A 17,623-nucleotide genomic window follows, 5' to 3' on the forward strand; every position below is an offset into this window, starting at 1 on the left:
TAGGATATTCACGTCCACCGATAGAATACTTTGGGATTAAGAAACCCTATCGACGTCGTGGAAGGAAGGAAATGAAAGGATGCTGGTGGAAACCAACATGTGTGATCTTAGGCGCCGAGTCTTGTCGAGTTTGAGACGTCATTAGGAAGTGGCTGTGCATAATCAGGGTCTATGGCGCATCTACTATTCAGCCTCAACAGCGACTTGATGCCTGGGTGCCTTTGCCAGCTGAAACAGAAGTTGATCAGGATTTCTCAATCTCCCCCTTTCAGCCCTAGGTCAAGCCATCATCGAAAATACAACACGTATAAAATCCAAAAGCATATAGTCCAGTCTGGGATCCAATATATTGTCTGCATTGTTAGGTCGAGCTATTCGTTCGGAGCATCCCTATCCTGCAGTCTGTCGTGTATCTCAAATGAGTGTCTGGTACTACTCATGGATGCGTTGTACCCCCTTCAGATATGAAAGAGCATATTTTGTGCGACGATACCTTCGATGATGCAAAGACGCGGATGCAAGACTCAAAATTATGGTCTTCCTGTACTAAAAGAGAATTCCACCGTCGTATGCCCACGGATGGGGAAGAGAGAGGACTCCAAGTTCCCCCTACACTAATCTCGGCTGGCTGTACACATAGACTGTTCGTCCAAGTCTCTTCAGGTCGCGATGAACCACATCATCACCGTAATTGGCTCGATTAAGGCGTTACTAAGTCGCTCTGGCCCAGTGAAACGCATATATGGCGCCGTTCGACACCATCTTCCAGAGCCGAATTTCTTAACATGGCACTATACATACTTCATCACTGTCTCCATGATTACGGCCATTATCTTATGGGGCTCCTCAACTCCGGAACATACTCTCTCATTTACCGATGCTCTCTTTCTTTGCGTCTCGGCCGTGACAGAAGCCGGACTTGTCACAGTCGACCTTTCAACTCTCAATACATTCCAGCAGATTGTCTTATTCGGCTTGATCATGGTTGGCTCCGTGATATTCGTGTCCATTTTTGTCGTCCATATCCGTTTAGGGGCCTTCAAGCATCGATTCAAAGAAGAGGTGGAGATCGCCGAGGCGCGAATGCAGACGAGGCGGCAGCAGATCTGGTCGGATTCAATGCGTCTTCCGTCATGGACACGGTCAAAGTCAACCAGCGAAGTTGTTGACCCTGGTGATGGAATGGATATAGAAGGGCATCCGCTCCCGCAGCATCAGATAGAACGGACCCACCACGTACCTGTCAGCCCTTCACCAGAGCTCTCCAATGAGCCACAAGGGCGACTATCCGTCGAATCTGAACCTGTTGAAGATCTACCGAGAAGAGATGTGGATGAGCCACAGGCAACGAACAGTGACAGGATTTTGCGTTCAACACAGAATCTCGCGGCGACGTTACAGCCTTCGGAACCCGCGCCAGTTGGTGTCGAAGGGGCCCTTCAGCGAACGCAATCAAGTCCGAGCCGCAACGTTTCGGGGGGGCAACGAATAGGATTTAGGCCAGACACCAAAGAAGCCAATATAGACACCTATCATCGGGCACCCGTACGACCACAATCCATCCTACATCGAATCTTTACAGCCACCGGCGTCGGCGCAATTAGAGGACCAAGTCATTATGGTTTTCACCCATTGTCTTCTTCATTCCCAAGAACGCCATCGTCGGAAAGCGATTACCCAGGAACCTTCGATTCAGCACGACGGGGAAGGAATCACTCCTTTTTCGGCCTTTCCGACCTCGATAAAAAGAAGTTGGGAGGATGCGAGTATCGAGCCCTAAAATTCCTGGGGTTTGTTGTGCCACTCTATTCCCTTCTCTGGCAGCTATTGTCTGCATTGGCGCTTGGTGCGTGGATGGCACAACACAAACCAGATGTAGCGCGTCGGAACGGTATCAATCCATGGTGGTTAGGCGCCTTCAACGCCGTTTCTGCCTTCAACAACAGCGGGATGTCTCTGCTAGACTTGAACATGGTACCGTTTCAGTACTCCATCTATGTCGTAATCACGATGGGCCTTCTCATCCTGGTTGGCAACACCGCGTATCCCATCGTGCTTCGGCTTTTCATCTGGATGATTTCCAAGATCGCGCCGGATCGGCCAGAGTGGGACACGGACTACGGGACGCTGCGGTTTCTCCTCGACCACCCTCGACGCTGCTACACGTACTTATTCCCAAGCACACATACGTGGTGGCTCCTGTTGTCACTGGTGGTTCTGAACACGATCGATTGTGTTGGCTTTATTGTCTTGAACATCGGAAACAAAGAGATCACATCTGTACCGCCGGGAATCGAGTTTCTCTCCGCATTGTTCCAAGCCATCGCTGTCCGGCAGGGCGGCTTCTCCATCGTCTCAATCTCTGCCAGTCGGGCTTCCCTGCAGGTGTTATACCTCTTCATGATGTACATCAATGCATACCCCGTCGTCATCGTCCTTCGAAACTCGAACATCTACGAAGAACGCTCGCTCGGCATCTACGCTGATGACACTGGCGTTTCTTCCGAGCCTGCCACACCCAGCCCCACCGAGATCGCACAATGGTTCACAAAACGCTTCCTGCGCGGCCACCACCATCCTTCGCATGAACGGATCGAGTACTTTGTCCGCCATCAGTTCCGAGCCCAGCTTGCGCACGATGTGTGGTTGCTAATTCTAGCGGTGTTCCTCGTTGCCATCATTGAATCACCGCATATCGACCGCGATCCGTCGACGTACTCCATGTGGGCGATTATTTTCGAGGTCGTGAGCGCCTACGCGACCGTAGGTGTTTCGCTCGGGTTTCCCAACCAGACGTATAGTTTCTGCGGTGGGTGGAGAAAGCTGAGCAAGCTCGTGTTGTGTGGGGTGATGATGCGAGGCAGACATCGAGGGTTGCCTGTGGCCATCGACAAAGCGGTTATGCTTCCGAGAGAGGGGTTGATGGAAATGGAAGAGGAGGATCGGTGGCGGAGGGGAAGTCATAGGCCGGAGGTCGGGAAGGAGAGGAGAGATTGAAGATTTCCATCTCTGATCCTGAGAAGAACGCAAAAGACGTCGTCGTGGAAGCGCTGCTATGGTTTTCAAGTCCGTTTTGGCGTTGTGGACGTTCCAAATCCCCTCAGTTGGTTCCATAATACCTTGTACGCCGACCCAAATCGTTCATCACTTTCCTTCCGCGACCAACGCGAATGTTTCCCATCCCCTCCCTAGCAGATACGCCTATAGTAATGAAGATACGCTGTCCAGCACCCTCTCAGGAAGTCCAATGGGTCTTATGATTCCATGAGAGAGTATTGTATGGCATTGGTCACCATTGATTAATCTTACTGGAGACCTCGCGGACATGTTTGCGTGCTAGATTTATGGCATCGGGTGGAACATATCTGCAATCGTTGAGGCAAAGATACTCCAACTTCGGGCAGTTCTTGACGAGGGCGCGAACAGCGACGCCGGTGATTGCGGTATTGGTCAAATCCACTCTTTGAAGATTGGAGGCTTGGCCTAAACCGATAGTCAGCCTTACCTGGTTCCGTATTATTGGTCAAGAATTCCGACTCACTTGTCAATTCGAGTATTGCTTCGTCGTCAACCCCGAAAAAGTCCCCGTTTTGAAGAATCAAAATCTCGACGGACTCGAACGTTTTCCATTGAAACATTTGCAGGACAGGATTCCCGTCGTTAGTTGGGGAAGTAAAGCAAAGCGTAACTTCACGCAGAACGAACTCCGTCAACTTGATGTGTGTTTCTTGGGAGGCGTCATCGGGACTCTGGAAATGTAGTATTCGCCTAAGAGCCTCTAATGAGACGTCTGCGTGCGATACGCGTAGGCATTGCAGATTCGGCATCATGTCACCTTGAAGGCACGACTCATATCCATCTTCCGAAACCACAAGGTCCGTGATTGAAAGGAACGTTACTGTGGGAGGGACAATCGGATATGTACCCGGGGGAAGCTCGCAGTATTCCAGACGTTGCAGCGGGCACAAGTCGCAAAGAAAGCGAGTTGGTAGGGAATCCCCATTAACGCTAGGCAATCGAAGCAGTTTGACATTTGGTATGACTAGACAAAATAGGTTCAACTACTCGGGATCAGTGATCATGGTCTTTGAAGAACAGGCAGATTCGGCATACCCATGTCTCGAGATAATCGTTGGCCGGACAGTAAATATGCCTGATGGTAAAAGCTTCTAGCTCTCGGCTTGAGAAAGTTGGACTTGGCAGAGGTATGGAACGGTCTAACTCCATTGTCGCGTTAAGGTCGAGCCATTTTAAGCTAGGAATATGTTGAAGCAGACTGTAGACGGCGTGATCGCTAAAATTCATATTCGGGCTATTCAACGTCAGTCGTTGGAGATTCGGAAATCGAACGCTTCGCATATCGCTCATGAATGTCTGCCAGTCCGAAAAGGAGGCGCTGACTTCCAGAGACCGCAGCTGGTGGCTCCTTGATAGAATACACGATCTAGCAGATCGCGAAAGAAAGTTTGTGCCAATCCTCAGAGAGTTGATCAGGCCAGTTCGCGGAAGAAGCCGTTCAACGGTACCGGGCTTGATCCTTTTCGACTTGGAGAGTAGCTCGATATCTCTCCATAGCGTTTGGGCCTGAGAAAGTCCGTCACGCCATGTTTTGCTCACTTGTAAGCAGAACCTATTTGGAATCAGCAGGGTAGGAGTATTCCAGGCGACGGATAGTTGGGCCATGGTCATTGGGGACGACAGTAAGTCAACTTACAGACGCTCCTTATAGGAGAGATTAAGAAATATCATCTCCAGCACCTCCAGAGGTACGTTCCTCAGGGGATCGACTTTGGGGCCTATCTTCATAGAAAGCCTGTCATGCATTTGACAAAGTTCCTGTACAGTATGAGTCCACGCTGTATGATTAACACGACTAATGAGCAGATGATACCAACCTTGTAGTGCGAATTTCTACGAGGCACTGATTTCAACCCTAACTTGTACAAAGAAAGTGCCTTCTTGTCCTTGAACCTCCCCTGCAACAATTTCCCCGCTCGAAGGTAACCCTGGATAATCAGCTTCTTGCTGACTCTTAGGGAATACAAGTCGCACCTTTCCCTCGCCGGGACATCTCTTCATCATCTGGTGAGCTTCTTGCAGAGCAAGGTCATTGTCGCCGTCGGCAGAGTGCATCGCGGAGCTGATGTCAAGGAAGTCGACACATTGATCGGGGTAGACCCTCAGAGCCTTTCGAACATAAGTAGGTCTTTGATACCATCGAATCCGTACCAACCTCTTGGAGGAGTTCAAATGCCTCCTCCTTCCGACCCTTCTTATACTCCGCCTTTGCGCGCTGAATGTACTCTGGTGGAGAAAATTTGAGAGGCATTTTGATTAGATGAAGTAGGGAGCAGGCAATGAATCAAATGAAGAAGCCAATAATATAGCCTTAATAGTGGTATGTGAATCCAGCAGATGCTACCTAAGTATGAATGGAAGATACAAAATGGGAATTGCAATAACACGGTAAAGGGGACATTTCAAGGAGACGCGTGGTCACGTGACAGGGCTAGGAATAATGCATTTCTGGCCTTTCTCGTCAGCCGGAGTTCTTATCGTGACATCAAGGCAACACACCCCGCAAATCAGCAGATACAGGGGCAAAGTACTTATTTACAGTTCCTAACAATTCACAATCATATTTTCCTCTATATTGAAAAGCAGTTGACCTTGATACATTCTTGTCAAATGGTCAATCTTGTCTGAATTTTCGTTGCGCTGTCCCAATTGCAGGGCGTGGAGTAGTTGAGCTCAATACGATAGTCAACCAAGATGCGTCTCGTCCCTAAGGAGGTCCGTCTCCTTCCAATCCTTGAAACCACACACATACTTGTCGTGGCTCGTGACGGGACCACGCTATGGTTTCGTACTGACATTGTGGTCCAGATCGATAAGCTTCTCATATCTCAGCTTGGACAACTGTCCCAGAGGAGGTTGGCAAGGGGTGTGCGGCTAAACCATTCTGAAGCAGCTGTACGTGACAAAACTGGAGTTGGAGAAAACGAATTTTCAGGGTTCCAACGGCTAATTGCGTAATTTAACAAGGCCTTGGTTGCACATGTGCTTCAAGAGGTTTGTCCCCAACGATCCATTCTCTCCAAGGGGTGTCAAAGTATAGTAGGGCTGATCACTCACTACAGCTAATTCGCGATGGAAACCACAATGTTGCTGCCCTCATGTCATTTGGTGCCACGATCCTCGGACGGCGACATGTCCTTCCTTCTGTTGTCGAATCCCTAGTGCCCCTACAGGTTGAAGGCACCTTTCCCTCCGGGACGTACCTCGTGACAGTTGACGCTCCTATCAGCACGGATGATGGTAACCTAGAAAGAGCTTTGTATGGCAGCTTCCTCCCAATCCCTTCGCAAGACAAGTTTCCTCCTTGGGAAACCCAGGTCTGGGACAAAGACAAGATGCCCGGCGCAGTCATGGTCGTGAAAGGCGAAGCAGGCAAGATCAAACTAAACGAAGGCCGCAAGAGGATCAGATTGAGGGTAGTTAGTAAGGGAGACAGGCCGATTCAAGTTGGATCGCATTACCACTTTATCGAAACGAACCCCCAACTCGAATTTGACCGTGTCCGGGCCCATGGCTATCGGCTTGATATCCCAGCCGGGACATCCGTCCGATTCGAAGCAGGCGATGCCAAGACCGTGACGCTTGTGGAAATTGGCGGCAATCGTATAATTCGTGGCGGCAACAATATTGCAAGCGGTTGCGTCGATGATGTTGCTGTCAAAGCTCATATCGAGGAGAATATCAGAAAAGGAGGATTCCTTCATGCGCCGGATCCCACTGCGGATGAGAGCCTTGTGTTTGAGATGGCAACAATGGAGCGAGAAGCATATGTGACGATGTTTGGTCCAACCACCGGTGATTTGGTGAGACTCGGTGCCACAGACCTATGGATTCGAGTCGAGAAAGATTTTGGACGGTTCGGAGAAGAATGCTCTTTCGGTGGAGGTAAGACCATTCGGGAAGGGATGGGCCAAGCAAGCGGACGTAGCGACCACGAGACGCTTGATACGGTGATAACTAATGCTCTCATTCTTGACTGGACCGGTATCTACAAGGCAGATATCGGAATCAAGCACGGGATCATCGTTGGCATCGGACAAGCTGGCAATCCGGATATCACCGAAGGCATCACTGAGGGCATGATAGTGGGCAATTGCACCGATGTAATCGCAGGAGAAAACAAGATCATAACAGCGGGTGGGCTCGATACGCACATTCACTTCATCTGCCCTCAGCAAGCCGAAGAAGCTATCAGCTCAGGGATCACTACGATGCTAGGCGGTGGTACAGGCCCAAGGTGAGTGGTAAATTTCCTACGTTTCTTGTCCTGCTTGTGTTTATATACTCTAATTTACCAATCTGGATATATGTGGGTGGCTTGGGAGTGTGTTGCACCCATTAAGTGCCATGTTCTCAGGTTTCGGCACACAGGCCGGGGTTCACTTGTTAGATGCGTACGTGGGTTCTAGTCCTGCGTACGCGGTTTCGATTCCAGGGGCTAGCACCACATAGCAAAATATTGGCAGCGCTGGAGTATTTCTCCAGATTCTACAGAAAAATAATTCGCAAACCCTCGTAGAGAGTTTCGGGGTCCCCACCGAGGTGGACCAGCTTTTGCTTCTCATTCCTACGCACTCTTTTTTTCGCAACTCTCTTTTGATGGCTGCTGATTCGTTTACTAGTACCGCTACAAATGCTACTACGTGTACTCCAGGTGCTACTCATATCCGTCAAATGCTTCAAGCAATTGATGTTTTGCCTGTGAACTATGGGATCACAGGTAAGGGCAATGATGCGGATCAACTCCCTCTCAAAGAGCAAGTCGCCGCCGGTGTCTGTGGTCTCAAATTGCATGAAGATTGGGGCTGTACTCCGGCCGCCATCGACACTTGTCTCTCGGTCTGTGATGATTATGATATCCAGTGTCTGATCCACACCGATACGTTGAACGAGTCCGGCTTTGTTGAGCAGACCATCGACGCATTCAAGAACCGTACCATCCACACCTACCATACAGAAGGTGCTGGCGGCGGCCACGCCCCTGACATCATCCGTGTTGTGGAGCTCGAGAATGTGTTGCCGTCCAGCACGAACCCGACGCGGCCATTCACGGAAAACACCCTGGACGAGCATCTCGACATGCTAATGGTATGCCACCACCTCTCCAAGAACATCCCCGAGGACGTCGCGTTTGCCGAGTCCCGGATCCGAGCGGAGACCATCGCGGCGGAAGACGTGCTACACGACCTCGGCGCCATCTCCATGATGTCCTCCGACTCGCAAGCCATGGGCCGCTGCGGCGAAGTGATCCTCCGCACTTGGACTACGGCGCACAAGAACAAAGTGCAGCGCGGCCCGCTCCCCGAAGACAAAGACATCGGCGCCGACAACACCCGCGTCAAGCGCTATCTCAGCAAGTATACGATCAATCCGGCCATCGCGCAGGGGATGGGCCACCTGATCGGTAGCGTGGAGGTCGGCAAGTTCGCGGACCTGGTCCTCTGGAACTTCGCGAACTTCGGCGTCAAGCCGCAGATGGTGATCAAGGGCGGGATGATCTCACACGCGCAGATGGGCGACCCGAACGCAAGCATCCCGACTGTGGAACCGATCTACATGCGGCCGATGTTCGCCGTGTCGGTGCCGAGTACCAGCATCACGTTCGTGAGCCAGGCGAGCGTGGATAACGGGGTGGTGGCGGGCCATGGGTTGAGGAAGCGGGTGGAGCCGGTGAAGAATTGTAGGAAGATTGGGAAGTCGGATATGAAGTGGAATGATTTGAAGCCGAAGATGAAGGTGGACCCGGAGAGTTATGTAAGTGAATCTGGCTGTGGCGATAGATCAAGAGTGCTAACTAACGGGATATAGAAAGTCGAAGCGGACGGCATGCATTGTACGGCAGAGCCAGCAGAGACGTTGCCGCTTACACAAAGTTATTTCATATACTGACCTATGTGGACACATGTATTACGACGCAATGGATCGTTTCATTCGTAGTTAGATATGTCGGTCGAAGAGTTCACGAAAAGTCCAAGTCCGCATTTGCTAGTTCTCAGACATCCTGTTTATCGCTCATCGGATACCACCAGCATCAGATCTGTCCGTTACGCCTTTTCCGCGACCACGGCAAGCACCTGCATCCATATTTCCCACCCAGGTTCCCAAGGATACGTTCTCGCCATGGCCCATCTGCATTCACACCTGATTTCGCGAATCTGCCCGTGACTACCTTTGGGGAGTACCGCAAGTATAGTGAGGGATTATCTGCACTCCTTGGAGTGCCAGTTTGTCGCAGCAAGGGTGAGTATGAGCCTTTGAACAAGCGCAGCAGTGCATAGAACATTTTCCGCTTCGAGTAACCTTGTAATAAGTCAAGAACAGAGCAACCGCGATTACGGCTGCGAAAATGAAGAAATGCCAGTCAAGGTAGAGCTCGTGAATAAGGAAAACAATGCTACCAAGGATGGTGGCAAAAAAGGCGCCAAAGAACACCATCCCGACGTAATACCAGTCCGAAATTTCAACACGTGGTGGAGGCATGTTGTTCTGGACATAGGCCTTTCGAAAGCGAGTCGAGCACTTGAACAAGATCAATAGTGCTAAGTTAACAGCTGGGGCTTTGGGCCTAAGGTTCCTTGGAGCCAGCTCGTTAGGGGCCGTCGGAGTCGAGTGTAGCGTTCGAATATCGTTCTCCTTGGGAGTGCTTTTCCTTTTATATGCAAAATTGACAGCGATGGATGTGGGTTGAGCATCGTCTAACCCGAATAATCCAGGACTCGTATTGTCGGATGAGTGATCGCTCTCTCTTTGGCCAACCTCCTGGATAATTTCTGCCGCCATCGCATGGGAGTGAAGTGATATTTCAGGAGATATTTGTTCTATCCCCACCGTGCCGCGTTTGACTTGTTTCCGGGTCTGAGGAGATGTATCTGGGAATTCAATGCTGCAGTCCGGCGTTGACTCGTCATCGGAACTGGGTTGGAAAATGCTAGGTGGTAACCATAGCGTAGGCATGTTGCCACACTTGTTGCATACCATCTTCAGTGCAAACGGTTGATTGTCCCGCTTGCGTCGTTTAGTTGCTAGCATTCTCCTGATGTTGAACATCACTGGCTTTAAGGGTAGAACTTGAGATAGTGATCGCTTCGTTTAGATTGTGTTCAAATCTGTATGGCCCTGCCTAGACTTGCGGCTTCAAGGTGGTGATCACCAGTTGTTAAGGAGAAGGAGCTGTCTAGTGATAAGGGTTCACCATAAGCAGACGGATATAGATTAAGTGTTAGCCTTTGGGTTGGGTTGTGTTCTGTCGATATGTTTGCTAGCTGAACAAAGGTAGGGTCATATGGCCCCGTGGAGTCTTGAAGGCGGATTATGATCCTTGGCACCAAAATACTGCTCGATATTTGCAGATGATGAGGTAACCTGCTCATCCATGGAGCGAGGAGAGATAATGTGCGGCCGTTTGTATCTACCTGCTTCGCCGCCTACTAACAAAACGCCAGGCTCCAATGAATGCCCGATGCTCTAGCAATGATTGGGGGGGAACTCAGCAGCGAGACTGGGCAGGAACTAGCAAGTAGACAAGGACAGTGCCGTAAAGGCAGAATGAAGGGAAAGTCTTCATATATCATATATGTCAAGGTAAAAGAAATAAGATATGCAAGCAAACAAATACAAACTAATATAGGATATTGTATGCGTGAAGCTAAAGTGTTCAGCAAGGGATGACGGAGGAAAAGAAGGAACACTAAATTTTGTGTGAATGTCGGATAACTCTCAAGTAGCAAACCAACCTACCACCTTACGCGGCTAGAGTTACAAAAGAGAAGGAAGCGGTAGATATTATGTCCTCCTGACTCTTTCGTGATGGTGTTCTAAACAACAAGTATTACAAGTCGAAGCTAAGTGCTGCTTGTGGTTTCGGACAAGTTGAGTGCAACCTCTAATACAATTGCACTTAAGAAAATGTTCTCATACAGAGAGATTCAAGCACCTCTAATACCAGAGATATATATTTTCCCCATTTGTATGTATCATCAAAGTAAGGAGTATAGATGCTGATATGGTCGTATGTGTACACTGTTGATGTCGTCGAAGATTGGAGGTTGAAGGACCAAACGCTAACCTAAATGGGGAACTGTATGGGAAGTGCTCAGGGTCCGATATCGTTATGTTGTCATAGCAGATGCCACTATTAACTACTCCGTACTCTTATTCTAACGATTGATATCGTCTCCATGTCAATAACATCAATCCGCATTTAGCCAATGCAATTGTACAACCCCTCCTCATAACCTTACCATCCCCCATAAACTACCACAATGTCCAAACTCCTCCGCCAACCCGTCACCCTCGCCCTCATCCAACTCGCCTCCACCGCCTCCAAACCTCACAACCTCACCCATGCCCGCTCCCTCGTCCTCCGCGCCGCCCAACGCGGCGCCCGCATCATCGTCCTCCCCGAATGCTTCAACTCGCCCTACGGCACCAAATACTTCCCCACCTACGCAGAGACCCTCCGCCCCACCCCGCCGTCCGAGACCGATAGCCCCTCGTACCACGCGCTGAGCAACATGGCGAAGGAGGCGAACTCGTACCTCGTGGGCGGCAGCATCCCGGAATACGACACGGAGACGAAGAAGTACTATAACACGAGCTTGACGTTCGGGCCGGCGGGCCAGTTGCTCGCGACGCATCGAAAGGTGCATCTGTTCGACATCGACATCCCGGGCGGGTTCAAGTTCAAGGAGAGCGAGGTGCTGAGCCCGGGGAATAATGTGACGGTAGTGGACCTGCCGGAGTACGGGAAGCTAGGGATCGCGATCTGCTACGACGTGCGGTTTCCGGAGCTGGCGACCATCGCAGCGCGGAAAGGAGCGTTCGCGCTGGTGTATCCCGGGGCGTTTAACATGACGACGGGGCCGATGCATTGGGAGCTGCTGGCGCGGGCGCGGGCGACGGATAATCAGGTGTATGTGGGGTTGTGTTCACCGGCGAGGGATGTGGGTGCGGATTACCATGCGTGGGGGCATACTGTGTTGGTGGATCCGAATGCGGAGGTGATGGAGAGTTTGGGGGCGGAGGAGGGGATTTTGTTTGGAGAGTTGAGGGGGGAGAGGATCGAGGAAGTGAGGAAGGGAATTCCGTTGTATACGCAACGACGGTTTGATGTGTACCCGGATGTGAGTGAGGGGAAGATAAGGTTTGAAGATTGACGTGGTTCTCGTTGCTCGTGTACAGTATGAATTACGAAAATGTATAGACGCGAGTCTAGCTATGTATATGTCCCTTGGTGGCATCAATCATCCAGTTGGATAAAGGAAATGAGGTATCTTTTTAACCATTCCCGAACCCAGTGATGTCGCACCTCGATATCCCGGCCTGTCGTTATGCTGCGAATGAAAGGCGAACAAAGAAAAGGCACCATGTTTCTTTCAATCATATCCTCCTTGATCCTTTGCCCGAGTCGGCTAGGGAATAACAAATCCCGCCCGCTTGACCCCCGGAGCTGGTGAAATCGAGAAGAAATCTCTCGCAGCGTTCGCCACGCCCCAAACGTCTAGTTCTGCTTCCCTGATCTCGCCGCCCATGACGAAGGTACCGCTGTTGGTCATCATAATCCCTGATGGACGACGTGGTCCACCCCAATCTTCATCGCCCATTTCGCTCCTCGGTGACGAGGCTGGTGATCGCCGAAACCTCGAGGTAAAGTAGTCTAGCTCCTCGGTAGCTTTAGGTCTCGGTGGCGTATGCGGACGATACTTCCATTTGCTGGTCGGCGGCAGGTCAGGAGCGAAGTCTAAAAAGCTGAGAGCCTGAACCGTGGCGCCGCGGGTGGTGGAGGGCCGTTGACTGGGTGTGCGTAGGGGTGTGGGAGTGCTTGGTAGCATGGGGTTGGGTTGGAATTCTTCCATTTCCGTTTGCAGTTGAAGTAGAGGCCGTGATGGCGTGGGTAGTGCTCGCAATCTTGAGGCGCTTTGGTCCCGGCTTGGGGAAGAGTAGAGGGATGAGATGTGGGAGAGTGACGGCGTGCGATAATGTGTGGGTGCAGGATCGGTCGACCCGGCGCGATTGATGGCGTCTAGGAAGGAGTGGTTGCTTAGGTTTGGATGAGTGGAAACACTGTTGGACAGTGTATCAGGGTGGGCGCCTTGGATGGACGGGGAGCCTCGATTGTGCCCATGCTGTGCACGGGAACGTTTCCGCATGGTGTCGGCAGTCGACTTAGACTTGTGCAGTCGTCGTCGCTGGTGAGTTCGGCCTTCACGAGGTGGTGTGGTATACGGAGTGGAGAGTTCTGCTATATGAGGCGCAGGCGGGATGCTCGGCATTCCGGATGGGTTGACCATTTCGAACGAGACGCCATGCATCTTGACGATGGTCGGAGACTGAGGCGGTGATGTTGGAGCCATGGTCATGAGTGCGAATGGGGATGTAGCACTCGGTAAATTAAGTGGTTTATGCATCATGGGAAAGTCGAATGGGATTTCTGTGATTGTCCATATAAATTAATTGGTTCCTGCATTTAATGGTAAAATCCTGATTGGAATTTACCTGGTTTCCCCGCGTTGTTGAGCATGCTCCTGTTGAGATCGGCATGACGCGGTGGAAATATATCATCGTTAATATTCCCCCAAACAGGCCGGATGGTACCCTCACGATCGAGGTTCGAGTTCGAGCTATCGAAAGCACGAGCCACACCCTCGGCTCTTTTGAAATCGGGCACCGCTGGTCTTCGTCTTAATCGTTTCATCTCGGGCCGCGGAGGGGATGGAGGCGTTCGCTGCTTGAGACGGTAGTCGTGCACCGAAAGAGCGGATGCTGGTGAAAAGGGTCGGCCGGCATTCAACGACGTATGTGCCGACGTTGGTCTTCGTGGTGGTTCGAAGGGCGTCGTCGGTCGAGAGGAACCGAATTGGGAACTGGACATCATACTCGCCCGAGAATTCCGGACCGATTCATCGGAGAAAAGGCCAAATGCATAAGCCTTGACTCCGATTATGTCTCCTTCTCTTTTGATCGCTATAAAGAGGAGATTGTGGCCATGAGGAGACTATGAACTCATGAGACTCGTCCAGCTATCAACGATTGTGATGCCACTCACAGTAGGAGATTCATTTGGAGAATATTTCGACGTCGGACGAGAAGAAGACATGAGAAGGAGAGGTAGTAACGACAGACAAAAGGGCGGAGGTCAGGGTGTTCGACTCGGTGACACCCTTCCAGACTCGATCTTTGACGACAGAACACAGAGACAAACAGCGAACTAACACGAGAAGAAGAGACTCAGGATCATTTTGACAATGAACCCCGAATGAAAACCAGAGCAACAACGCGTGCATTACCTCGAACCATGTCGCAACACAGAGAAATCGGCCATGCATGTCGTAGACCACCGGGGCATTCGGATCTACCATGCCCTGTATAAGAGTCCAGTCAAATGCACCGCCCACCTCCCTCCCTCCAAATGAGCCAGAAAATAGGAGGTAAGCGTCATCTCTCCTTTCTGAAAGCAACCCTTCCGGCAGAAAAGACGGGGCCCGCCCACGCTGCTTCCGCGACGTGCAAGCCGAAAAGTGAAGATGAACAAAATGTGTGGTCAGGTCTCATCCCAGGTTCCTTGCAGGGTGGTGACCACTTGCGACTGGCGTGCCACGGATCCGTCCAATCAACGGCGCCGGCGGCCAGCGTTACATGGTGGCATGGTCTTGACCGTACGTCGAGCTCCCACACGGCCTGATAGGAGGCGAGGGGACGAGCAAATGGGAGGGGAGAAACGCGATGGACGGAAACTAATGCGCGTCACCCGTCCACATGGTGCAAACACTGCTGCGTGGATGTCCGTATCATCTCAGATTCTAGATTCAAGATGTTTGGGGTGCACAGGATTAGTGAGGTAGATGATGAACAAGTAATAACTCGAACCGATGCTGGAGCCGATGGCGTCCCGAAAAGAATGATCTGAGTAGCGAAGTTGGGATTTAGGCCACCAGGCTGTGGTTGCGGATCTAAATTCCTAGCTGGAAATAGACGAATATGTGCTCGTCCGATCGATCGTCGATCTATGCTTGTTCCACGAGAATGATGACATGATGGGGTAAAACAGCTAATAGGTAACTAAACAACGGTGACCTAAATAGTTTGAAACAGTTTCCACACCTAAACAATGCATCACCACATGATGATCTCCGCAAGTCCGTAGAAGATATCCAATAATCCAACGCGAAGCCTGTCCGATGGTAGTGTAGTTGACGACCACCACCCAACCCTAAGCCCCTACCAATGCGTATACCGAATACGCCGATGCCGTTCATGATCCACCCCATTCCATCATCCCTTTCGTGACCTTTTCCTATCCGTACGTCCGTTCCCATTTACCGCCCGCTCATCGCCACTCGCGACGCCTGTGGACCCCGCGCGCGTCTCACTCTCGTTCATCCATTCTTTCCCCGTCCCAGGACTCTTCTTCCGGAACTGGCCGGTCCCGATGGCAACAATCTCATCCTCGCTGTCCGCGTTATCCACGTCGAGGAACACGGGCATCTTGAACTCCTCTTCCCCCGAGACGAGCGCGATCCGCGCCACGTGCCCGGTGAACCGTGTCCCAGCGTCTTCAACCGTCAGGACGTCCACGTCCTCGTCTTCGCCGTCCAGTCGCCGCTTGTGGATTTCTTCGATCGGCTGGATGTCGAACTCGTCTTCCTTTTCCACGTAGTCGACGTTTTCTTCGACCTCCACGAAGTCCGGAGCAAGCGCGGACCAGCGCTGCGGGGCGAGGATTGACCATAGGTAGACGCTGCCGGAGTCGAGGCCGACGGCAGCGACAAATGGGCGGTAGGGATGCCATTCGACTACGGTTAATTCCTCCTTCGGTCCTTCGAGGATCTTCACTAAGGAACCGAGGGACCGTTCCCAGACGTAGATATCATGGTTCATCCATGTGGATGCGGTCACGTACTCACCCGTCGAGCTGAAGGTGACATGATTCCACGACAGCCGGTTCACCAGATCTTGGAATTTATGCTCGACCTCCAGATGTAGAGAGTCCCAGTCCAGTGATGGGGATCCGAGGTCGGGTAATTGAAATGTGCGGATGATCCGATCGCTCGAGTTCACCACCATATCTCGCCCAGACGCGGTGAGCCGTACCAAGATGATAACGGCCTGAGTGACTCGGTTGGAGTACAATGTCTGATACGTTTCCGGATCGATGATGTTCAGCCAGCCTTTGTTCGTCCCCGAAATGACGTGCGATCCATCTGGTGTGAAGAGTGCGACCGTCGCCGTGTTCTTCGCATCCTGCGCCGCTTGCTTCTCCGTGAGATTATCCTTCATGGCCTGCGACCGTTTCGGCATCGAGGAGAGCGACACCTTGACAGGGGCGCCGCCTTCGAGACTGACGATCATGGGCTGATCTTCGAAGAGCGCGGCGACGAAGCGTAGGTGATTCTTGGGGTGAAGTTCGGCCATGAAGACCGGCGCTTCGAACCGGATGGTGCGCACTTTGGTGCCATCTTGGAGATCCCAGAGGATGCATTTCCAGTCTTGCGAAGCGCTGAGGAGGAATCGATCGTTGGATGACCAGCTGAGGCTTTGGACTTGTTTTGTATGTCCTCGTAGTTTGCAGGCGACGCCGTTGGTTTCGATGTCGAAGATGACGATTGTCCCCGATAACTTTATGTGGTGTCAGTGTCTTGTGTTCGATACAGTACAGTGAGAGGGGATTGGCTCACTCTTCCTGAAGCCAGAAGGTCGCCATTGTGATTGAAACGTATGCATGTGGCATGGCCATTCCCTGTAGGCCGGGGGATATCAGCATATGCGCAAGGACAATGTGTAGATTTACCCACGTAATGTCTCCGTGAGCGCCTCAGGACAGTCCTGGGCGAGGACGAAGGGGTCCACGAGGGCGAGATTCATGGCGATCTGAAGACCAGGTTGTGTCTCTAAGTCTAGACTTAAGAGCGAGTCTGGTTGGACTCCATTTTGGGAAAGGCTGCTCCACTGCACCAGAAGCGAGTTCGCATACCTGCAGTGAATATGCAACTCATTCCAAGTGACAGGTCAAAACTCAAAGTGAATTCACCTGGAGATTCCCTAGTTATTGGCTTGTCGCGTGGTTTAGGTGTGGCTGGTGCGAGCGCGTCAGGTGTGGCTGACTACTGTGATTCTGATTGGACGGAGCGGCGACTGAACCTAGAATTGAGGCTCCGGTTGAAGCTAAACCTGATTGGGCAGGGCTGAAGGCCACAAGGCCACAAGGCGATAAGAAAGTCTCACTGCCAAGCCACTCACTCATTCTCTCTCTCACTTTCACTCATGATTCCCCTTGCCTCACTTAGCCTTTGTCATTCTTCATCCTCCACCTCCGACCACCATCTCCCTCCAACAACGCGTTCCTCATCGCACTGAACGCGCTCAATCACTCGTCTATCATTTCTGATCGACGAGAGGGTCTTTTCGAACCGGTCACATCGCCTGCGCACACATCCTGGAGACGACACCCATCGCGAACGAGGTCGGTCGCCTCATCGACGGTCGCCGCCGCGCGACGTGCGCATCCCGCACCTGAGGAGGGAGTGCTTGTGCCATCCAAGCCACTGCA

The 17,623-nt window shown here is 51.6% G+C and overlaps 6 protein-coding genes across 6 annotated transcripts; 3 read left to right on the forward strand and 3 right to left on the reverse strand.

The window, feature by feature from the left end:
• Positions 1–284: 284 nt before the first annotated feature.
• P152DRAFT_419446 (TrkH-domain-containing protein) lies at positions 285–2,955 on the forward strand (the record flags this gene model as incomplete). Its single annotated transcript, XM_033677128.1, has 2 exons — positions 285–1,456; positions 1,682–2,955. Coding segments are annotated over exons 1-2 (2,061 nt in total), but the record flags the coding sequence as incomplete, so codon positions are not given.
• A 188-nt stretch (positions 2,956–3,143) lies between these two features.
• Positions 3,144–5,434, reverse strand: P152DRAFT_70487 (uncharacterized protein). Its single transcript, XM_033683182.1, has 7 exons — positions 5,234–5,434; positions 5,053–5,187; positions 4,896–5,006; positions 4,715–4,836; positions 4,114–4,630; positions 3,542–4,061; positions 3,144–3,483 (listed from the first exon to the last, which is right to left on the reverse strand). Exons 1-7 carry the CDS (start codon positions 5,327–5,329, stop codon positions 3,290–3,292), a joined length of 1,695 nt encoding a protein of 564 aa, XP_033532972.1. The 5' UTR covers positions 5,330–5,434; the 3' UTR covers positions 3,144–3,289.
• Positions 5,435–5,605: 171 nt separating this feature from the next.
• P152DRAFT_419449 (urease) lies at positions 5,606–9,078 on the forward strand. The gene is made up of 6 exons (XM_033677129.1): positions 5,606–5,793; positions 5,887–5,973; positions 6,046–6,072; positions 6,141–7,315; positions 7,701–8,832; positions 8,887–9,078. The coding sequence occupies exons 1-6, from the start codon at positions 5,773–5,775 to the stop codon at positions 8,965–8,967; spliced, it is 2,523 nt and encodes an 840-aa protein (XP_033532973.1). The 5' UTR covers positions 5,606–5,772; the 3' UTR covers positions 8,968–9,078.
• Positions 9,079–11,211: 2,133 nt separating this feature from the next.
• On the forward strand, positions 11,212–12,361 carry P152DRAFT_459741 (putative nitrilase family protein). Its single transcript, XM_033679744.1, has one exon. It carries the CDS (start codon positions 11,340–11,342, stop codon positions 12,231–12,233), a length of 894 nt encoding a protein of 297 aa, XP_033532974.1. The 5' UTR covers positions 11,212–11,339; the 3' UTR covers positions 12,234–12,361.
• On the reverse strand, positions 12,361–14,315 carry P152DRAFT_70537 (uncharacterized protein). Its single transcript, XM_033683183.1, has 3 exons — positions 14,123–14,315; positions 13,569–14,071; positions 12,361–13,515 (listed from the first exon to the last, which is right to left on the reverse strand). The coding sequence occupies exons 1-3, from the start codon at positions 14,171–14,173 to the stop codon at positions 12,489–12,491; spliced, it is 1,581 nt and encodes a 526-aa protein (XP_033532975.1). The 5' UTR covers positions 14,174–14,315; the 3' UTR covers positions 12,361–12,488.
• Positions 14,316–14,999: 684 nt separating this feature from the next.
• P152DRAFT_459743 (WD40 repeat-like protein) lies at positions 15,000–17,080 on the reverse strand. Its single transcript, XM_033679745.1, has 3 exons — positions 16,869–17,080; positions 16,752–16,813; positions 15,000–16,692 (listed from the first exon to the last, which is right to left on the reverse strand). The coding sequence occupies exons 1-3, from the start codon at positions 16,936–16,938 to the stop codon at positions 15,349–15,351; spliced, it is 1,476 nt and encodes a 491-aa protein (XP_033532976.1). The 5' UTR covers positions 16,939–17,080; the 3' UTR covers positions 15,000–15,348.
• Positions 17,081–17,623: the final 543 nt, after the last annotated feature.

This window comes from Eremomyces bilateralis (genome assembly GCF_010015585.1).
Source record: "Eremomyces bilateralis CBS 781.70 unplaced genomic scaffold P152scaffold_14, whole genome shotgun sequence".
NCBI classification, from domain to species: domain Eukaryota; kingdom Fungi; phylum Ascomycota; class Dothideomycetes; order Eremomycetales; family Eremomycetaceae; genus Eremomyces; species Eremomyces bilateralis.